Here is a 20149-nt window from a genome sequence, read left to right as displayed (position 1 = left end):
GCACCAGCTATGTGCTGGGTCCACACAATCCTCCAGATCCCAACACCTGCCAGACCCAACTAAGAGGTTCTAGAGGGTTGGCTCCTGGGATGCAGTCCGTCTTGTCTTGACACACAGGGTTCAGCTGGGAGGTGGAATCCCATGCCCTGTTCTGGGGTTGTCCCCAGGCAATGGCTCCTGAACCTGAGCCTGCTGGGTCAGTCTCAGTCACAATGGATCCTCTCCCTTTCCCCTCCCGGGGCCCCCGACCTTAGCACCAATACCCACCAGCGTCTGGCCAACGCCCTGGGCCCAGATTGAGATCACACAGCTCCCCAACACCCCAAGGAATTACCTGGGTCTGTTTGGTTTGCTGCTGTATACCTGGTGCCTAGAACAGGGCCAGGCACACAGCTGGTGCTCATTATTTGCTCACCTTGACTGAGCACTTACTAGGAGCCGGACGCCAGTCTGAACACCTCACAAACATCATCTCATTAAAGGCTGGCAGCAACGTCATGCAGTGAGTATCATCAGTATCTCCATTTTTACAAATGAGGGAACAGAGGCCCGGAAAAGGTAAATGACTTGCCTGACGTCCCATGTAGTAAGTGGCAAAGCCAGGATTCAAAGCCAGGATTCAAACAGCAGTCTTTACTGTTAACCACTATGCCACAGTACTGCCTTTTGCAATAAATGTTTGTTGGTCGAATGAATCCACCACACATGCTCCCTGAAACTCAGAGCTCTGGGACTGTCACCCAGCCCCAGCCCATGATTCTGCTTCCCCTCAGGCCCAGCCTCCCCCAGGGCTGGACTGTGACCCACTATCTCCCCAGCCCAGCCTCTGAACACCAGTGAGCCACCCACCTTGCCGAGAAAGTGCTTCCGGTAGATGCGGGCTGTGGGGTTGCACTCCAGCTTCACCTTGGTTGTGGGTGACTGCAGTGGCTCCGTCTCCGGGATGCTGGTGATTTCGTGATTGGTGCCTTCAATCCAGTAGCCCCCAAACTGGGGCAGCAGAATGAGGGGGAAGGGCCCTTCTCGCCCCAGGACCTGAAGGAGGACTCAGCTGAGAGCCACCCCAACCCACACTGTACCCCGCTTGGGGCCCAGGACACCCCTTAACTCAGACCTGGAGCCACTTCTACCATGGCTAAGGAGTACTAGGGGTCAGCCCAGAGTCTCTGTGGGTCCCAGGGCTCACGTCCATCCCCTCCAAGGTACCTTCCCTCCCACTGCCAACCCAGATGCACAGAGCCCCATGTCCCAGTCTCAAAGGACTAGGGGGCGGTGGAGGGAGGGGACAGGTAGAGCTGGGAGCAAAACCTTGGTGGAGAAGCTAACATATTTAGCTCAGAGGCCCAAAGGTTCGGATGGGCTCTGAAGTCTTGGGCCTGTAAACTGAGTCTCCAGCCCCTACAGCAAGACCTGTGGTCACGCTCTTGACAGAGAGGAGGACCCAGGTGTCCAGACTCCCTGAGTGAGCGCCTCCTGGACTTGGGGTAGAGATGAGCTCAGTGGGGTCCAGTTACCTCGTGGACACTCGGGTAGGGAATGTAGTCCTCCTCCGTCTGCAAAACACAAGCAGGGCAGAGGTGCAGCTGTGGTGGGGTCCTTGCCCTTACTTCCAGCCTCCCCAAATCACCTGCTGTCCAGCCAGCCCTGCTGGTTGGGGGTGTAGATGGGCTGTGTCCTCAGCTCCTCATCTCACAGGTAGGGCAGAGCTTGCCTTGGGGTGACTCCACGAGGCAGGGCTGAGGTAGGCCTAGCTCACTGAGTGCTGGCAGCCTCTTTTCGGTCTCTTTCTGCCTGGGGAAAAGGAGGCTCACTGCCTCTGGACCAGTGACTCTCAGTGCATCAAAATGACCTGGAGGGCTCGTAAACACAGATTGCTGTGCCCCAACCCCAGAGTTTCGGATGCTGTGGGTCTGGGTGGGGCCCAAGAATTTAAAGGCTAACAAGCTCCCAAGTGATGCTGATGCTGCTTTGAGAACCCCTGCTCTGGACAAAGCACTAGGCTTGTGCCCATGAACCCCACTTTAACCCTCACCCCTGCAGCCCTGAGCCCACTCCCCAAGGCCCAGCCACCAGTCTTTTTAGATTGCTGGGGTCCCAAATCACCAACCATAGAATTGCATGCCTACCTGGAGGGGCTATGCAGCTTCCAACCCCAGAAAATTCTGAGTCTAAATAAGAGCCTCCTCACATCCCCTCAGTCCCCAGCCTCCTGTTAGTCTCTTCATGACGGTTGGGGGGCAACCAGGCTCCCTCTCCCCCTCAGCCCTCCCAGGGAGAAGATACATGGAGTGGGAGAGGGTAAGCCTCCTGGGTCCTGGGTTTGAGTCTTCTTGCACCTGCTGATCATAACTGGTTTCAAAGAAAACATTTTATAACAGGCGGTCGTGAGGGATGGGGCTTCAATTTGGGGAAGCCTGGAGAGGCAGGGTGAGTTTGCAGTGGGGTAGATGGATTGGGGAGAAGCTGGAATGAAGGCCCCTGGCCTATAGCAAGGGAAGGGTTCTCCACATCTCAGACTCCTAACGGGCAGGGCTGGGTGTACCCTGCTATGCTCTTGGCCCCAGGACCTAGCCCACAGTAAGTAAGACCACTTTGAAAGGGTGCAGGATTCTCCAGGGCTGGCTGCTTGGCTGGGGCTGCACTTCCCAGGCCCCACCCCCACCCCAGAGAGGGAGTCTGCCTCCCCTTCCCAACCCCCTCCCTCCCCAAGCCCTTTGGAGAGCGCTGTCCTGGAAGCTGACAGCCCCCAGAAGGGGGGACTGGGGCCAGCTTCACACCTACTTTGAGGGGTGGTGGGAAGGAGCATCGTTGTTCATCCATCCTGCTTCCCTGCGAAGAGAAGCAGGCACACCCCGTTACACCCCTCCCATGCCCACCAGAGGCAGTACCCCTTCCAGGGAGATGGTGATGTGGGGGTGCTCCCAGGGCAGGGTGCTGGCTGGCAGGATTACTCAGGCCTCTGCAGGGCTGGCCCTCCTGGAAGCAACCTGGACTGAGGGAGGCCAGGAGCAGCAGGGAGAATTGGGTGCTCTGTGCCTGTATATTGCCGCCGGGAGTCAGGGCAGGGGCAGTGTGCATGCTTGTGATGGGGAGAGAGGGAAAGAGAGAGAGAAGGAGGGGGAGAGGTAGAGACAGAAAGACTAACAGAGGCAGAGAAGCAGGAAGATGGCACAAAAGAGGGTTTGGATGGTGAACGGACATCAGAGAAAGCTCCTAAGGTCTGTTCAAGTCCCTTGTCCACCTTCCAACACATACCCAAACAAAACAACAAACAAGTGCCTGGAAGACCAGGGCTGGTGAGTGGGGGTTGGGCAGGAGTCAGATAGATTGGGGGGGGTGCTGCCTAGCTCATTAGCACCTCCCCATACCTGCAGCAGAGCCTCCGGTTGCCCCTTGCCCTGTGCCCTGGCATCTATCTCTCCTCCCATTCCACATGGGGGTCCTGCAGAGCCTGTCCTGCCTCTTGGGAGATGGGGGATGGTGTGTGTATGTGGGGGTGGGTTGAAGCACTGACCCCAACAACCTATACAGGGAAGGGAGCGGGGGAGACGCAAGTGGGGCCTGGGCCCTTGGGTTAGTCAGGGAGTTGGGCACCATTAACCCCTCATCCTCTCTTCTGACCCCTAGGCAGAAGGCTCTGGACAACCACACACTGCCACCATCTCCTCCTGGCACAGTGTATAAGAGCTCTCGGCCTGTCCTCAGAGAGATGTAGGGCTGGAGATACAGCAAGGGCCTCCTCACCCCCAGCCCAGCCCCTTCTGTGGCTCCCAGAAAAGGCTACAGAGCCCACCTCACCTGCATCTTTTCAATCATCTCAAACAGATCTGTGTTCTGCAACAGAGATGGAGAGAGCAGGTCAGCCCTCAGGTGCCCAGCTGATCCTGCTAAGTCCCCGAGAAGTCTCCACCCACGCCCGAGTCTCCTGGTCCCCCAACTCTGAACAACCACCGAGCAGCAAGAGGGAGTGGAGGGGACATCATAGGACGGGACTCTGTGCCTCTGACCCACAGACTTTGACCAACTGCCAAGGGAAGTCCATCCAAAGCCCAGCACCCTCCCCAGGGAGCCCACCCCACTGAGTCCCCTTCCCTAATGGAGAAGGCTGCTGCTTCAAACAAAGAAGGCTGCGACCCTTGGGGAGAGACATCTTCCCCATGTCACTGCAAGGGTGGCAGTGCCAGGATCAGCCCACAGACCTCTCAGAAGGGCCCCAGGTCCCAGCGCCAGAGACAAGCCCGGCTGGGATCCTCACAGGAGGGTCTGTGGTTCCACCTGCCTCTCTTGGAAAAGGATCTCACCCTCTCTCCCAAGCAGTGTGGCCTGGGGGCGCTGCTGGGGGAGAGAACGCTGGGATGTCCCACTGGCCCAACACCTGCGTGTGAGTCCACACACACCCCCTCCTCCCCACTCAGGCTCCAGCCAGCCTCTCCCGAGGCTAGCCAGGGCACACACAGGGTTAACCTGGGCATCTGCCAGCTGTGCTTGGCAGCTTCAGCCTCTCTAGCGCCAACTCCCTACAAGCTTTCCTGGAAGGCAGCATCCTTGCAGGCTGGCGGGGCTGGGGGCTGGGCCTGGGAACCCCCAGGGTCTCTAAGATGGTGCCCCTCCCCCAGCACCTCCAAGGCCTCAATTCAGTCAGCTCCTGCAGTCCAGTGGGAGCACTGGCTGAGCTCACACATATTTGCTATGGGGTTGTGCACCGAGAAACACACTCTCCCTCTCTCTCTCCCTCTAAAACACAGCAGCCTGTACACCAATATTTAAACGCAGTCTCACTGTACCAAAGAAAGAAAACACACAGAAACCCACACACACAAACCCACTGGGTCTGTACACATCAACTCTTAGACACAGAGCTACATGCTAACATACAAATACACGTGTCAGTGTCCTACATTTCACAACAGCACACTCACTCACACATACACACAGGTCCATGCCCTGCAAGCGCCACACACACAAATGCAAACCCAGCCCTATGCAGATCTGCACACCAGCAATTGCTCACGAAGCTACACAAACACCACAAAATCACTCTCACATCTGTGTGCCGAGAGATACAATAACATGCAGTCACAGATACAGGCAGGTATGTTCACGGAAACTGAGACACAGAGCCCCACTCCCACGCACTTGTTCACCCTTCCACATCAGAGTCACACACCTTGTGTAACAGACAAGACAGACTTGATCCCATAATATAAAAGGAGTTCTGAGAAAACGAAAAAGCAGGCAGAAACTGTAGGAGTGGTTAATCACCAAGGATGAGGGGCACAGGTTTGAACCACACACACACACAAACACACACACACAAACACACACACACGGAGCTCTGCCAAAGATCACGAGACAGACACCCCATGTGCACACTCTAAGGCCTGCCCACAGAGGCAAAACCTACCCTGTAAAATGCATGACAGAAGTCCACAGGAGACGCTGACCCATGGACCCCTCTGGCCACACCCAACACTTCTGAGCTTGGAAGAGACAATTCCATAGGCAGTTACAGCAGAGACCAGACACACATCTGCAATCCAGGCAGACAAACACACCTGTCAACCCAACACCTTATACAACAGAAACATCAGCATCTATGCCTGGGTTAGCCACACCACCTCAGCCCAGCATAGCCCCAGCACGACAGTGATGGGGTGCACTGATGTCTCCCAGAGTACCCCACTCCGGTGACCTAACGTGGCCAGGAACAAGGCACCGGGAGTCACAGTCACATAAACATTGACACATGGTACTGTCACCCAGAGCACACACACAGCAACAAGTGACACCCACAGATACAGGCTTGCTAGTGCATCAGGCACTCTGAAACATGAAAGGCTGTGAGCAAAGTGGCTCAGGGCGCCAAGCAAAGTTACACTGTGACATTCAGACCCCTCCTAAATGGAGGAGGGGATAGATGAAGTGGTCCAGAGGCTAGTCTCTCTGTCTCTCTGTCTCTCTGTCTCTCTCTCTCTCTCACACACACACACACACACACAAACACACACACACACACACACACACACACACAGAGTGCCCCTGTAGCCCAGAGTCACAGTGTCACCACGGGCACTCTGTTCCATAGGCAGCTGCAGAAAGAGCCCAAGGCCCGGGACCCCAAGGCAGGGGTGTGCCCTGTGGCCGCAGTGGCCGGGTGTTAGCCCAGAGAAGCTAACACACCCTCCATGACGGAGCCTCACACACCCGTCCTGGCTGAGGCAGAGCCTGCTGGTCTCCGAGGAAGTCGGGCTGACTGGCTCCCGCGGACCCCCTCAGCCAGGCCGCCTTCGTCCTGGTCCTCACCTGCCAGCCGGCCCCAGCGGGTAGCGAGCCCCTCCGCGGACGGCCCGGGGGCGCCAGGGGCCGCGGCTGAGCCATCCCGAGCCCTGCCCGGCCCCGGCCCCCGACCCCGTGGCGCTTCAGCTGGCCCAGCCGGCTCCGGCCCGCGCGAGCCCCCGCCCGGGCCCCGCAGCGCCGAGCTCCGCGCTCCCGGCTCCGGGCTCCGGCGACGCGCTGCCTGCGCTTAGTTAGCCCGCCGGCCGGGCCCCGAGGGGGCGGGGCGCCAGGTACGGGCGGCGCGGGGGCAGGGGCGGGGCTTTCGGAGATCCGGGGCGGGAACACAGGAGGCCCCGCCCCGGTGCGGTCCTTTAACACTGCGCCTGCGCGCTCTTGTTAGCGCGCTGGGAGCTCTCCGCTCGCGGGCCCTTTGGAACCCCCAGGCTCTCCAGCGCATCCCAAGCCCGCCTCTAATTTCCCAAACTCTGGGTACCCCGCCTCAGGGTTTCAGGGACGGGCTTCTTGGGCTGGGCTGTGAAACCGGGGAGGAAGGGGTGGAGGGGTTTACCTTGGAGACAGAGGGCTTTTGCTGAGCATCTACTTAATGTCTGACCCTTTACAAGTCTCATCTTCTCCCCACGACTCAGAAGATACGAGTGGCATCCTCATTTTACAGAAGAGAAAATAGATTCCAAGACATAAAATACGATGCTCAAGATCACACAGAATCAGAACTAGGAATCCAGGGAAAGGATTGGAGCTCTTTCCTCTCCCTCCTCCTCACCTTCACCCGCCCCCTAACGTCTGACAATGGCTGGCCTGTACTCTCCCTTCCCCAGGTCCCATGCTCATACCTGTCCCTAACTGCCCCAGATCCTGGGGGAGGGAGGGAACAGGAGCTGCCAAGTCTCCACACATGGAGAGGACTTCAGGATATGTGAGTTCTAGCTCTGCCCTTGCTACAACATGCTGAGTAGACTTGAGTGAGTCCCTGCCACCTCTGCAGGCCTCAGGTTCCCCATCTGTAAAATATAAGGCCTCTGCAGGCCCTACCGGCTGACCCTACATTGTGTCTGCCACTGTACAGTGGGTGCAGGACTTCAGCACTCCCTCCTTAGACAGATGCTGGGGAAGCGGCAATTGCTTCCTGAGCTGTGGCCAAGTCAACACCAACTGCTTCAGACCCTGCAGGGCAGGGCTGCCCACCAGCTCAGTATCCAACCTCTCTTCAGCTTCCTGAAGGAGCTGCTGGCAGCTACCCACCACTCTCCATCTCCAGGGGCAAGGGCTCCTGGAAGGAAGGCATTGTGCCTTCCTTTCCCTCAGACCTGGCCCTGGGTCAGATTGGAGCCCAGGAAGCCGGAGGGGGGGAACTCTGGAGATGTGTGTTCCAGACACGGTGTAGCTTTGTTTTTAATAATTAACAGCAGCAAATATTGATTTACACAGGCACTTCCAGGCCTGAGCACTTCCGGGCACCCATCGAAATGCAACCAAAGAAATATTCATTCCCACACTGAAAGGAGGCAAGACCTGCTTGCATCCCCAAGATGTCTGTGTCCCCAGAGTGGAGGATGTGCACGTGTGTGCATGCAGCTGTGTGTATGTGTAACTCTGAGACCAGATGTGGCTGTGTGTGCACGGACATCTTGGGTGTATGTATTTGTGTGTTTGTATCTGTACACACATGCATCTGAATACATTTGCAGTCATGTGAATGTATCCATGTATGTAGGTGTGGGGAGACTGTGCATGTACATGTATGCAGATTCCTAAATCCTCAAGTGGAAAAACTCTTACAGGGGGTCAGGGTCCTGGGTAGCTCAGTGTCTGTACAAATGTGGCTTCCCAATGAGAAGGGAATGTCCCTTCTGGGTGTTCTCTCTTGCCCTGGGAATGTAATGAAGCTGGTAATAGTTCGGATTCCTAATTTCAACTTTCCAAAATTACTTTCACAGTCATCACCCAATTGCAAGCTGGCAAGGTGGGTAGAGAAGGAACTGTCAGCTCTGTTTCACAGTTGAGAAACTGAGGCCCAGAGAGGAGCAGGGATTTGCCCATTGGCAGAGGGAGTCACTTGCCCCTCAGACTGGCTCCACCATCAACATGATAAATGTGCGCAGAGCTGGCGGAGGGGGATGGAGGATGTGTCACAGGCCTGGGACTCTCCTCCCCACCACTGATTTGCTGGGGATCAGATGGATCACTCAGTCTCTCTGGGCCCTGATTTCCTTTCCTGTAGATCATTCTATCTACAGACTGTGTCTTGATTCTGGGGTGGGTGTGGGCTGTCGGGGTGGGGCAATTTGGAGCCCGTAGCCGTCTGGGCTGTACTGGCACAAACGGAGGCTTCTAGCCAAACTGGGCAGAGGCCAGGAAGTCTGAGGGGAGGCAGCTCAGAGCTAATCTGAGAAGGCAAGACTCAGGGCGATGGGCTATTCTAACCCTCATTTTTCTGATGAGAACACTGAGGCTCAGGGATGGGAAGCGAACCCAGGCCTCCTACTGGATGCTTGGGGGAGAGGAAATGGGAGCCTCACTCCTGAACCCAGCTGCCATGGAGTCACTTCTTTCCTGCCAAATCCCAGGATCATGAACTAGTCTTGGGCTGTTACCCAGGCAGAGACAGGAGAGGATCTCAGGAACCCCCAACATGGTCCCTAGGGCCCCCACTTGGGAACCCCTTGGAGGTGGTGATCCCCTATATGGGCACCATTCCTTGGCTATATGCCCTCCCAGCCTAGGAGACGTAGATGGCCCTTGTTCCAGGTCAGATCTCTGGGGAAAGAGCTTGGCAGATCTTGCCCCTGCTATTTCCTGGCTGTGTGATCTTGGGAAAACCAGTTCACCTCTCTGAGCATCTGGATCCTCATCTGGAGACTGCCTACCACCTCAGGACCAAGAGGCATGATGTCTGTGGACGTGATTTAGAAACAGTAAAGTGTACTGCAAAAGTGAGTATCCTCTGCATTAGAGAAGCCACCAGACCAGGCACTCCGGCCAGACAGCCTGAGTTCCAGTCCTGGCCTCATCTCATCCTACCTGTGTGTCTTTGAGCAAGTAACTTAACTTCTCTGAGCCTCGATTTTCTCATCTGCAAAATGAGACTAGTAATAGTACTCATATAAGTACATGGTACTTATAGTTTGAAGATGAAATGAGATATGGCATATAAAGCATTAGGTACCCACCTAGCACATAGTAAATCTCAATAAATGCTAGTGGTTATTACTCGTATTTGACACTCCTTGTAAGTTGTTTGGCAATTTATCTCTTAACTGGGCTATGGCTCCTTGAGAGCAGGGTCTGTGTCAGATTGATTTCTGGCACCTCAGTGACCAGCACAAAGTCTGGCACAGGTCAAGTGCTGGGCAAACATTTGATTTTGATGATAACAGCAAATAATAGCCTCATTTGTAGGGCTCTTCGTCTGTGCCAGATATTGTGCATGGAATGTTTTACCAGCACTTTTGCGTTTAATCCTCACAGTAGCCCTGTGAGGCGGGGTATTATCATCACACCCGATTTACAGCTGAGGAGACTGATGGTGATGCTGATGATGAGGATAAGGAAGAATAGCTGTTTGGCCAGTTTATCTCCAGCTTTTTTGCCCCCCACCCCCAATAGTGCTACAGGCCCTGGTTCAACCTCTGAGACTATACCAGGCTCACCCAGGGGTGAGGAGTGGTGTCCCCTTGTGGGGGCTAAACCCCAAGCAGCATCTACTTGAATGTTCTACCTCTGCCCAGTAGTCATTCTTAGGTGTCCCTCAGCCCTGGGGGGTCTCTAGACCGGGGGCTGTGGGTAGGGGGGCACTTACCTTAGGGTAGAGTGAAGCAGTGTGGGAGGGAACTAAGTCCACTCGTGGCAGGTCTAGTGCCTGAGGGAAGCGCTGGTTCTGCCCATCACTCCTCCTGAAAGAGAAGAAGAGTCTGAGGTCAGGGAGGGCCCCAGGTTGGGAGATTTGTAAACTTTGGGAGGAAGAGTCACTCTCAGAGTGGGAGACATTAGGGGGGACAGGTATCTTGGAGGAGGGAGTCTTGGTTCTCCAGGAGGCAAAAGAGGAGGGGCTTCTTGAACAGGGCTGCCAAACAGGCTCTCCTTCCCCAGAGATCAGAGATGTGGACAGAATCTCTCTCCAAGCTCTCTATTAGGCCTCCCTAACCCACACTCCAGCCAAGAGGATGTCCACAGCCCATTCTAAAGATGGGTAGACTGAGGCAGGGGCAGTGAGGGTTGCTGTAAAGAGCTGAACCCTGACCTCTGGACTAAGCAGGGGTACCCCCCAGCCTCTAAGCACCACCCCCCAGAGCCTTCAGGGAGACAGCAGCTTTAAGGCTGAGAGGGCACCCTGGTCACTGCTATGGTTAGTGGTAGTAACAATAACCGACACTCATTAGGCCTACTATGTGCCAGGCCCTGTGCCGAGCCCCTCTTTCCAGGCCTAAGGGCACAGACTCGTCACCGCAATGGTATTCCCACTTTCCAGATGACGAGGCACGCAGAGGTCATACATCTGGTCAGCGGCAGAGCCAGCATCTGAGCGAGGCTTGACTGACTCCAAGCCCAGACTCTTTGCCCACACCCACACCCCTCCCTGAGGAAAGGAAGCAGGTCTGGTGAGGGTGAAGTCAGCTCCTGCTACCCTAGAAAGCCTAGGAGGAGGCCACCTCTGGGGTCAGGAAGAGGAAGTGCCTGGTGGTTCCTGGGACCCAGGTCGTCCAGGGCTGGGCAAGCAGGCCTGGCTTCCGCCCACTGCCCAGGGCCACCCTGATGTGGCTGCACCCCCACCTCAGTCCCTCCACCGAGGCTGGCTCTGAGAGGGTGAGTCATTCGGCTCACATCGAGCTTGAGTCAGGCGGAGCTGGGCCTGCCACACCCCAAGAGGGGAAGTGCCTGTGGGAACCTGGTCCAGGAAGAAGACCCTGAGGAAGCTCTGAGCCCTGCTGCTGACTCCCCTGGGCCCAACTACTTGGACAGAAATGGCTCAGAGGGATGGCCCACAGCCCTGCTACAGGCACCAGATGCCTCTCCACCTCCCAGGGGTGCAGGCATCTTAAAAGGGGGCCTTGCACTGGGCAGTGCTTGACCCAGAGGATAGATATGGTGACAGTGGCATTTTAGGTTTGTGGCATCAGTGTGAGGGAGACAGTCTCAGGCCTGCTGGGACTCACCTGCTGTGTGACTTTAAGTCAGTGACACACCTCTCTCATTCTCAGTTTCCAGAAAAATTCATCATAGAGCCTGGGCAGCTAGTAGGTATTTACCCAGTGAATTCCTTGATATCCATTCATTCGTGGTAAACTCTGGCTCCCCACATTAGGGTCTCATTAAGAATTTGTTGAATGGATGAGTAAATGAGTGAATGCATGTTGGCAGTAGGAAGGCAGTAAAGGTTTGTGAGCAAGGGAATGGCCTAAACAAAGGTTCCTGTAGATTATAAGGTGCAGTGACATGGGGAGAATCTGGGGAAGGGGAAGTGGAGAGGGGCCCATAGAAATGGTCCAAGCAAATTCCACTGAGGCTGCTGTGGGGACTCTTGAGACCTACCCGGAGCCTGGAACTATGTTAGGCATGTTACAGCCTCACTATAGTGCTAAGAGGTTGGCATTATCTATCCCCATTTTTACAGATGGAGAAACTGAAGCTCAGAGAGACGAAGCCACTTCTCCCAGCAAGTGGGTGACAGAGACAGAATTTAAAGCCCATGCTCTTGACTGAGCAAGGCCAATGCCAGTGGGATGGAGAGCAGAGGCTGTCCAAGGACCAGGAAGTCCTGAGGTTGAAGCCCAGGATGGTGGGGACCACTGTCTTGGTGGCCCTGGCTGCTGAGTGGAGGTTTTTGTCCAGGATTAAGCTAATCAGGCACTGTCCTTCTGTCCACCCCTTCTCATTCCCCAAGGCTCAGACCGTGGCCGCTGCAGGTCAGCCTGGCAGCAGCTCCCTAACACGCCCGCCTTCTAGGACCTGCCTCAGTTTCCCTGTGTCTGGATGCCACGGCTCATGTTAGCTCAGGACTCAGTAGATCTTGCAAGACAAGAGGGCTCTGGTTTCCCTCGGAACCCTGCCCAAGGCCCTCAGCTCTCCAGTTCCCAGCTGGCCAGAGCCCCCGCCTCAGAGGCAACTCATCTACCTAAAAGGCCATGGCTGAGGCCCTAAGGGGCAGGGGAAGGGAGGGACTCCAGGATGAGGACAGAGCAGGAAATCAGAGGCTCTGGGCCCAGCCTGCCCTCAACCATCCCAACCCTGCAGGGACAGAAGGACAATAATAACAAAAGCCACAGCCTCCCTGTGCCTTCCATGATTTTTCTTAATTCTTGCAGCTCCCCAGTGAGGCAGGCACTCAAAAACTACCTGCTTTACACATGAGGAAACTGAGTCTCAGAAAGGTATATCAACTTGCCCAAGGTCACACAGTTAATGAGGCAGAACAGGCATTTGAACCCAGGTATGTCACTCCAGAGCCAAGTATCTGAACTTCCCAGCATGGCTGGCCAGCCCTCCAGACACAGCGCACCGGCAAGGTGATTATAATAGTGACAGCCCAGGCAGCCAGTGCTGGTACAGGACGGACCGTGTGTGGGCCCTGCTCTAACTGCTTCACTTGTTATTCACTCATTTCACCCTCATCTTTCAGAGGAGGGAACTAAGACACGGAGAGGTTAAGCATCATGTCCAAGGTCACACTGACAGTAAGGGAAATCAAGAGGCTCTGAACCCCTAACCATCGGGTCTAGCTGCTGCCCTAATGCTATACTACACTGCCTTTTAGTAAATAGTGTTGCTCAATAATACCTTTGAAGAAATGAATAAACAGCCTCTCACCTCCCTCCCTACCCTTTTCCCCTCCCCTGATGCCTCCTCCTCCTTCTCTCAGACTTCCTCACCTCTCACCCATTTCTTCCTCACCTTTCTAGCCCACTCTTCATTCCCCTCTGCCTCTGGTCCCTGCAGACCTCCCCCTACTTGGTAATTTTCCTCCCTCTCATGAATTTGAAGCTCTCTGTCCCTCCTCTTTCTCTCCCATCCCACCTTTGTCTCCTGGTTTCCATCATTCCCATTCACATGAGGTCCCCCAAGTCTCTGCCCTCTTCCTCGCTTCTCTGAAAACGTTCCTGACCCCATGGCCTGGCTCAGCTTAAAATGCTTTTCCTTCTCCCCACACATGCAGCATCTGGGAAGTGCCTGGAGCTCACTGGGACATGGGGACCTCTCCCTACTTTTCCTGTCCCCTTGGCCATAAGTCATATCTGCACAGCTCTCTACAGTTTGCTCAGGCATTATCTCATTGAATCACCACAGCAGCTTTGTGAGGTTGCATTATTATCATCCTTTTTTCCAGATAAGAAAACTGAGGTTCAGAGAGGTTAAGTGACAAGCCCAGGGTCACACCAGGGAAAGGGCAATGCCAAAGTTTTACTCCAGCCCAGGGTTCTTCTACTACACATATCACAGCCGCTCTCAACTCAGGCCCTCAGTCCTGTCAGTCAGCTCCCAGTGGTCCCTGGCTCCTGCAGCCACTAGCTAGCAACTTCCCTCGGTCCAGCTCCAATCCTGCCCTGTCTGGCCTGGACACCTGCCTATAGTACAGGACACCTGAACACAGGAAAAGGCAGCAGCCAGAGAGGAGATGACTTGCCCAAGGTCACACAGAAAGCTGGAGCCAACCTGGAGTCTGGACCAGGCACATTCCAAGGTCACCTTCAGGCCCTGCAGGTGCATGGCCACCAGTCAGCTGGCCCCAGCTCTGCCCCCATCAGAGTGCCCACCCCTCCCTGGGAAAGAGTGCGGTGGAGTAGTGGTGGGGGTGCCCAGTGGCCCAGCTCCTGAGTGGGATGGGCCAGGCCGGAAGCTGCTGCTGACAGCTCCGGGGTTTCTTGGCAACGGTTCACTGCACCTCCTCCCCCTCCCTTATCTCCACATCGAAGTAACAATAATAATTGCACTGTCGTGAGTGCAGCTCTTTGTACTTTTCAAAAGCCCTCTTTATCTGTTCACTCCTGGGAGTCTCACCGGAACTGGAGCAGGAGATAAGGCAGTCGCTAGGATCCCCAATTCCCAAAAGGGTAAACTGAAGCTCAGAGAGGTTAAACCACCATCTCGAAGTCACCCAGCAAGGTGGGAGCAGATTGGGAACTAGAACCAGGCCACCACCAGTCCAGGGCTCCAGACGCTGCACTGGGGTGGGGGGCATTTCAGGGGGGCTTCACACTCTGCGAAACTTCAGGTCACACCCAGGTGTGACTGGGGAGTTAAGGAACAAGGAGACAGGTGACCAGATGTCTCCCTGGGTTGCTTCCCACCTGTTAACCAGCTGAAGAGTTGATGGGAGGGCCCTGTCTTTTCTCTTATCTGCAAAATGAGAGATAATGTCCCCACCCCTTAAGGTTGCATTAGAGTGAGTGAGCCCCGCAGAGCCCAGTAGAAGTGGTGGTTGTTGTTGTTGTTGTTAGCCACTCTCCTAGAGAACCCTACCCTTTCAGGGCACCAAGGGTGGCTGGGCCATCCTGTGAGTAGGGCTTGGCCCTTTGGCCATCCAGAGATAGCTGCCCTGAGTGAGGTCCCCAGGTGGGTATGGCCCCTGCTAACTCTCCCACTCTCATCTCCACTCACACCCCCTTCCTGTCCCATCCCCATCACCTTGTCCTAAGTGGGCTGGGCTGCAGGCAGCTTTCCAAACAAGCCCCGCTTGTGTCCTGCTGCTGAGCCTCTGACAGGCTGTGCCCTCTGCCGGGGGCTCCCTTTCCCATCTTTTCTGCCTGGTAGACTATTTATGCTTTAAAATTCAATTGAAACAGGTGAAACTCTGGTGGCCAGAATAGGTGACTTACGACCACCAAGGCAGGAGGCCTGTGACAGGGAGCAGGGCAGATGCTGGACAGCACACACACGAGTTGGGAAACCAGACTTGGGGGTTTGGGAGGGGCTCAGCCAGTCACTGAACACAGGGCTGAGAAGGATTTATCGGGGGCTAGACCAGGACAGGAACCAAAGGGGTCCAGGCCAGACCACTGGTCACCAGAGTTGGGTCCCTGACTCTCCCTGAGACCAACTGGTTCTACCAACCTGCTGATTCATATGGAGGCGGGGGGACGTGGAAGGGGGCCAGACCTAGAAGTGAGAGGGAGATGCAAAGGGCTGCTCTTGCGGCTCCTCACTCCCCTGAGAGAGGGCCTTCTGGATGGGGCTTGGGAGGCTGCCTGTGTCTTCCAGCCATGGTATCAGGTCTAAGGGGACCCTAATCTCCTGAAACCAGAGACTAGAGGCCAGCCTGGAACTGCCCCCTCCCCGGGAGGCCACAGAGGCCCGTTGTCTCTGGAGCGCAACCATCCGGCACTGCTTGCCCGTGGCCTTGCCGAGGTGCCAGGAAAGGCAGCCAGGGGCAGCCTGTGAGTGAGTCTCTGAAGCTAGGCTGGAGGACCCTGGCCCCCTCCTCTGGAGGAGGCCCATGGAGAGAGCGGCAGCAGGTGCAGGGGGTGGGGGACACAGGCGTGGCTGCTCCTGGCTCTCCCTTCCCCAGGCACCTTTTACCTCAGCCAGGACTCAAGAGGGAGCGTTGGGGGGCGGAAGGTGGGGGAGGGAGAGCCAAGTGCTGTGATGTCCTGCAATCCTACCACAACCCTGATTCAGGCCTGCTGTTATTTTCACACCATTGTAAAGAGAAGGAGTCGGAGCCTCATGGGGACTGCAAGATGGGCCAGGGTCTCAGCTGCCAAGTGGCCAATTTGGCAGGGTCCCCCTGGGGGCAGGCGGAGAGGACCTCAGGTGCTAGGCGGGGCAGAGGAGGTGAGCAGGAAGGTGGCACAGGGGGCCCTCACCCTCACCCTGAGCTGGCTGAGCGCCGAGACACCCGGATCCCGGAGCTGAGCCAGGCAGCGGCCTCCTGAGCAAACAACAGGTTGGCAGCCCCGAGAGTAGGTCATGGGACTGGCCCCCACCCGAGGGCACAGCACCTGGGAACCGGGCCTCCCATCCACCAGCTGCCCGCCAGCACCTCCCCTGCCCAGGTGGCCCAAGCCCTGCAGTGGCTGAAGCCTGAACCTCCGCCTCCCTGGGGACTGACTCCTCCCTGCACAGGGGGCAGGAGGGAGGAGTGACCCTGAGATGACCTGGCCACAAGGCCTATTCCTGCTGGGTAATAATATCTGCTTACCTGGCCTGGCACTTTACAGTTTACAGACTTCCTTTGCTCTAGACCCTCTCAACAGCCTCACAAAGAACCGAAGGGCAGGTGATGTTACCTCCATTCTGTGTGGGAGAAAAGTGAAGCCAGAACAGAGGTGATGACTTGCCCAAGGTATCACACTCAAAGCCCAGACCCAGCTGCTTTACTCCTTGCCCATGTGGGCACAGGGCAACTTACTGCTGGGCTGGCACAGGCTGCCGCCCTTAGCGCCCAGGGAAAGGAGGGCCGGAGCCCACGCACAGGGACTTCCCAGCACCCATTGCTGCCTGATGCCCACACGCAGTCTCACAGGCACCCACACCCCGCCTCCGCCGTTAACCTTACTGTCCCTCCTAGCCTCTGCAGCGCAGGGGCTCTCCCTTCCTGAACTCCATGCATTCCTTCGCTTGCTCACTCCGTCACCCACCCACTCCCCCATGTGCCCTTCATTCCTATGCTTAGTCACTCATTCAGGACACATGTCCTGACGCCTGCTCTGGGCCAGACAATGGTCCTGAGTGTTGGCATCGAAGGCGGGGTGAGCCAGGCCTCCCCCATCTGGAAGCAAATCCCAGTGATACCGCCTGGACCGTTCTCTAGCTGTGCCTGGTGTTCTGCGGCCTCACTGCCCAGATGCTGAACCCTCCAGTGCTGAGGCCTTGTTAAATCCATCCCTCCCCCTTCTAAGCCTTGGCTTTGCCACCTCATTGGCTCCAGGCCACTGGTGAGCAGAAGTCCCTGCCAGGTCAAGGCAAAAGCCCCTTGCGGAGAGACAAGGTCATTATCTCCTAACTAAAGGCACAAGGAGAAGCCCTGGCTCTTGCCTCCAAGTTGCCAGGTGTACAGGATTAAGTCACCATAACCTCTCTAAGCACTTTCCACTGGAAACTGGGACAGACTAGATGACACTAAGGCCCAGCCCTGACATTCCACAGAGGGTGAATGGGAGGATGAAAAACTAGGAGCTGAGTCCACCGAGGACTGGTTGAAACTAGAATGCTGGAGGGACCACTCAGCCCAGCAGGGGGTGTGGAGGGGGCCTTTACTTCTCTGAGCCTCAGTTTCCTCATCTGCAAAATGGGATAGTAATATCTACTCTACATGCTTGTAGCATAGACTAAATTTGATATTATATGTACAATCTGACTAGCCTAGAGCAGAGTATACAGTAGGGGTTCAATAAATTACAGGCTCCTGCCTGGAGAGGCAGCATAACATCAGAGGTGTGGACCCTGGAATCCGACAGACTGTATCTTAGCTCTACCACTTAACAGCTGTGTGACCTTGGACAAGTTACTTAACTTCTCTGACCCTCAGTTCCTCATCTATAATATGGGGATAACAGCAATGTCTGCCTCCAACAGTTGTCAGGATTAAATGAGTTCATACATGTAAAGTATGTAAACATTAACCATGAACATTTCCAGGCCTTCCCTTCCCTCTTCCTTTCTTCTTTCTTTCCTTCTGCAGGCTGCTGAGGACTGAGGTAGGGCTCCTGGGTGAAAGCTGTGAGAAGGTACATTGGAGTCCAACACAAGAAACAGTGTGATAAATAGAGCCATGTAAGGTAATGAGCTCCCCGTCAAGCAAAGGCAGGCAGATCCTCTCAGGGATGTAGGGGGAGATTCTAAGGTGCGGGAAGAAGAGTAAGGGGAGCATGGAGCTTCACTAGATGACCTGCCAGGCGCCTCCCATGTGTGGAATCGGTTCCTCTTGACTCTAGGGTAGCTGTGGTCGAGGGCAGAGGCGGTGGATAAGTTCCTATTATTTTGAGGAAACAGACCTTCCTGGGTCTCCTAGGGGCACGTGGATTGCTGCTACTTCTCTGTCGGTTTTTTGCCCCTTCTATTCAAAGTGAAAATGGGCGTACTCTTTGGCCCAGCAATTCCATTTCTAGGCATTTATCCTCCAGAAATACTTTTAAAAAGCACAAAAATATATGAACAGAGGACATGCACTGCAGCGGGGTTTGCCACAGCTGAAATCTGGAAGCTGATTAAATACATCAAGGCACACCCAAACCATAGGGCACCATGCAGTGACGACAAGGGAGGTCCCAGCCCTGACGGGAAAGGCGATTTGAAGCATACAGTTAAGTGAAAAAGGCAAATCGTGCCACAAGAATCTCACTTGTAAAAATTCTAAATTACGTGTAAAAGTTCGTATGGGTTATCTCTGGGAAACAGGCTCACTAGGAACTTCTGCCTTCTACAGGACACACTTCTCTGCGTTGTTTGGATTTTTACAGTAAGCACTTCTTATTTTTGTAATCAGAAAAAAAATAGTGAAAGAACAAAAAAACTGAGCCGGACGAGTCAGCTCTCTGAGTGCCTGACTCCCTCACCTTCCTCAATCATCCTGAGAAGGAGATTCTCTTAGCTCCTTGTTCCAAGAAGCTGACACCAAGGGAGGTTAAAAACCATGGTCAAGGTCCCCCAGCCAGGAGGGACAGAGATGGGCTGACCCTTGTTTTTTTGGCTGCCTCTGAAGCCCACGCTCTTCCCCCCACTCTAGGCACCCTGCTCTGAGGGACAGGGAGGGAAACAGGCGGGAGAGAAGCAGTCCAGGCTGCTGGGCACGAGGCTGTACCCTGGGACCTCAGCTGTCAGGTCCTGGGAGCTAGGCCAGCCAGGGTGAGCCTGTGCGGGGGACAAGCCTGTCCACCTCATCTGCAAATGCAAATGAAGGCTCTGCTCTTGCCTTCAGGTCCCTGCCTGAGCTGCCCCAGACTAGCAGGCTGGCAGGTACCCAGCTCCACCCCTGGAATCACCCGCTCAGGGCCTCAGGGTCACCAGGCGAGTGGGCACACACTGGGGCTCAAAATAACTTTCCAAGTTGATCAACATGTTTCTGGAAGAATGTGGGTTGAAGGTCACTTGCCATCTTTTCAGTGAAAGCCTGGAGCGGAAAGGTTCATAGCTGAGTGCTCCTGAGTCTGGGTGGCCAGGGTACCCAGCTAGAAGTCAGATGGACTAGAGTTCAAATCCTGATGAGGTCAAGCTCTAGCTGTGTGGCCTGAGGCGAGTCGTTTCACCTCTCTGAGCCTCAGTTTCCTCAGCTGTAAAATGGTGTTGGTAATTCCTCCCTGCAGCGTTGCTGGGAGAATTCAATGAGATAACACATGTGAAAGTACTCCCTAAGCTAGAAGCCACCAGCCACGTGCAGGGAAGTTTATGATCTTGCACGTGTTGGGTGGGTTGGGGCATGTGCAAATGTAGAGTGTGCAAAGGTCGATCCTAGCTGGATCAGAGGGCCTTGCCCCACAAAATCAGCAAGCAGGTGGGGTGACTGTCTGACACTTTTGCTGGGAGCCAGCACGGGGTTCTCTGCAGCGCTGCCTGGTGGTGCGAGAGGGTGTGTGTGACTCTGGATGAGGATGTAGGTGGGAGGCCTGGCAGGAATGTGAAACGTGGGTGGGAGAGAAAGCGCTCGTGTCTGGGGTGTGCGTGGGCTTGTGTGCGAGCATGTTTATGTCTATCACGTCATCCACCTGCCTAAAAGCCCCCAGTGGCTTCCCACCGCATGCAGGAGGAAGACTAGACTGCCTCACGTGGCCCATGAGACCCTGAGTGTCTGTCCCACCTCCAGGCCCTTGCACACACTGTACCCGCTCCCGTTACACCCTCCCCCATCCTCCCCCGTCACACCTCACGTGCTACACTCTTACCCAGTCTTTCTGGAGCCCCCTCCACGGACTGGGTCAGGCTG

At 55.4% G+C, this 20149-nt stretch overlaps 1 protein-coding gene across 32 annotated transcripts in view; it reads right to left on the bottom strand.

Annotated features, from left to right (window-relative positions):
• Nucleotides 1-20149, bottom strand: part of RAP1GAP (RAP1 GTPase activating protein) — a 62670-nt gene that overhangs the window by 17783 nt on the left and 24738 nt on the right. For 29 of the 32 annotated variants that reach the window (XR_012079429.1, XR_012079433.1, XR_012079434.1 and 26 more), the window contains 5 exons: nt 10097-10190; nt 3799-3834; nt 2782-2829; nt 1515-1553; nt 850-1035 (listed from right to left, as the gene is read on the bottom strand). Coding sequence is in view for 13 of the 32 variants with exons in the window: in XM_072975166.1 (XP_072831267.1) it covers nt 850-1035; nt 1515-1553; nt 2782-2829; nt 3799-3834; nt 10097-10190 (403 nt within the window). In the remaining 19 variants the exon portion in view is untranslated. Of the gene's footprint in view, nt 1-849; nt 1036-1514; nt 1554-2781; nt 2830-3798; nt 3835-5404; nt 5428-6303; nt 6552-10096; nt 10191-16429; nt 16525-20149 lie in introns of those variants that run through there. The other 3 variants (XR_012079426.1, XR_012079422.1, XR_012079427.1) reach the window with 3 other exon arrangements.

Source organism: Vicugna pacos, chromosome 13 (genome assembly GCF_048564905.1).
Source record: "Vicugna pacos chromosome 13, VicPac4, whole genome shotgun sequence".
In the NCBI taxonomy this organism is placed as follows: domain Eukaryota; kingdom Metazoa; phylum Chordata; class Mammalia; order Artiodactyla; family Camelidae; genus Vicugna; species Vicugna pacos.
This window is presented reverse-complemented; position numbering and strand designations above follow the sequence as displayed.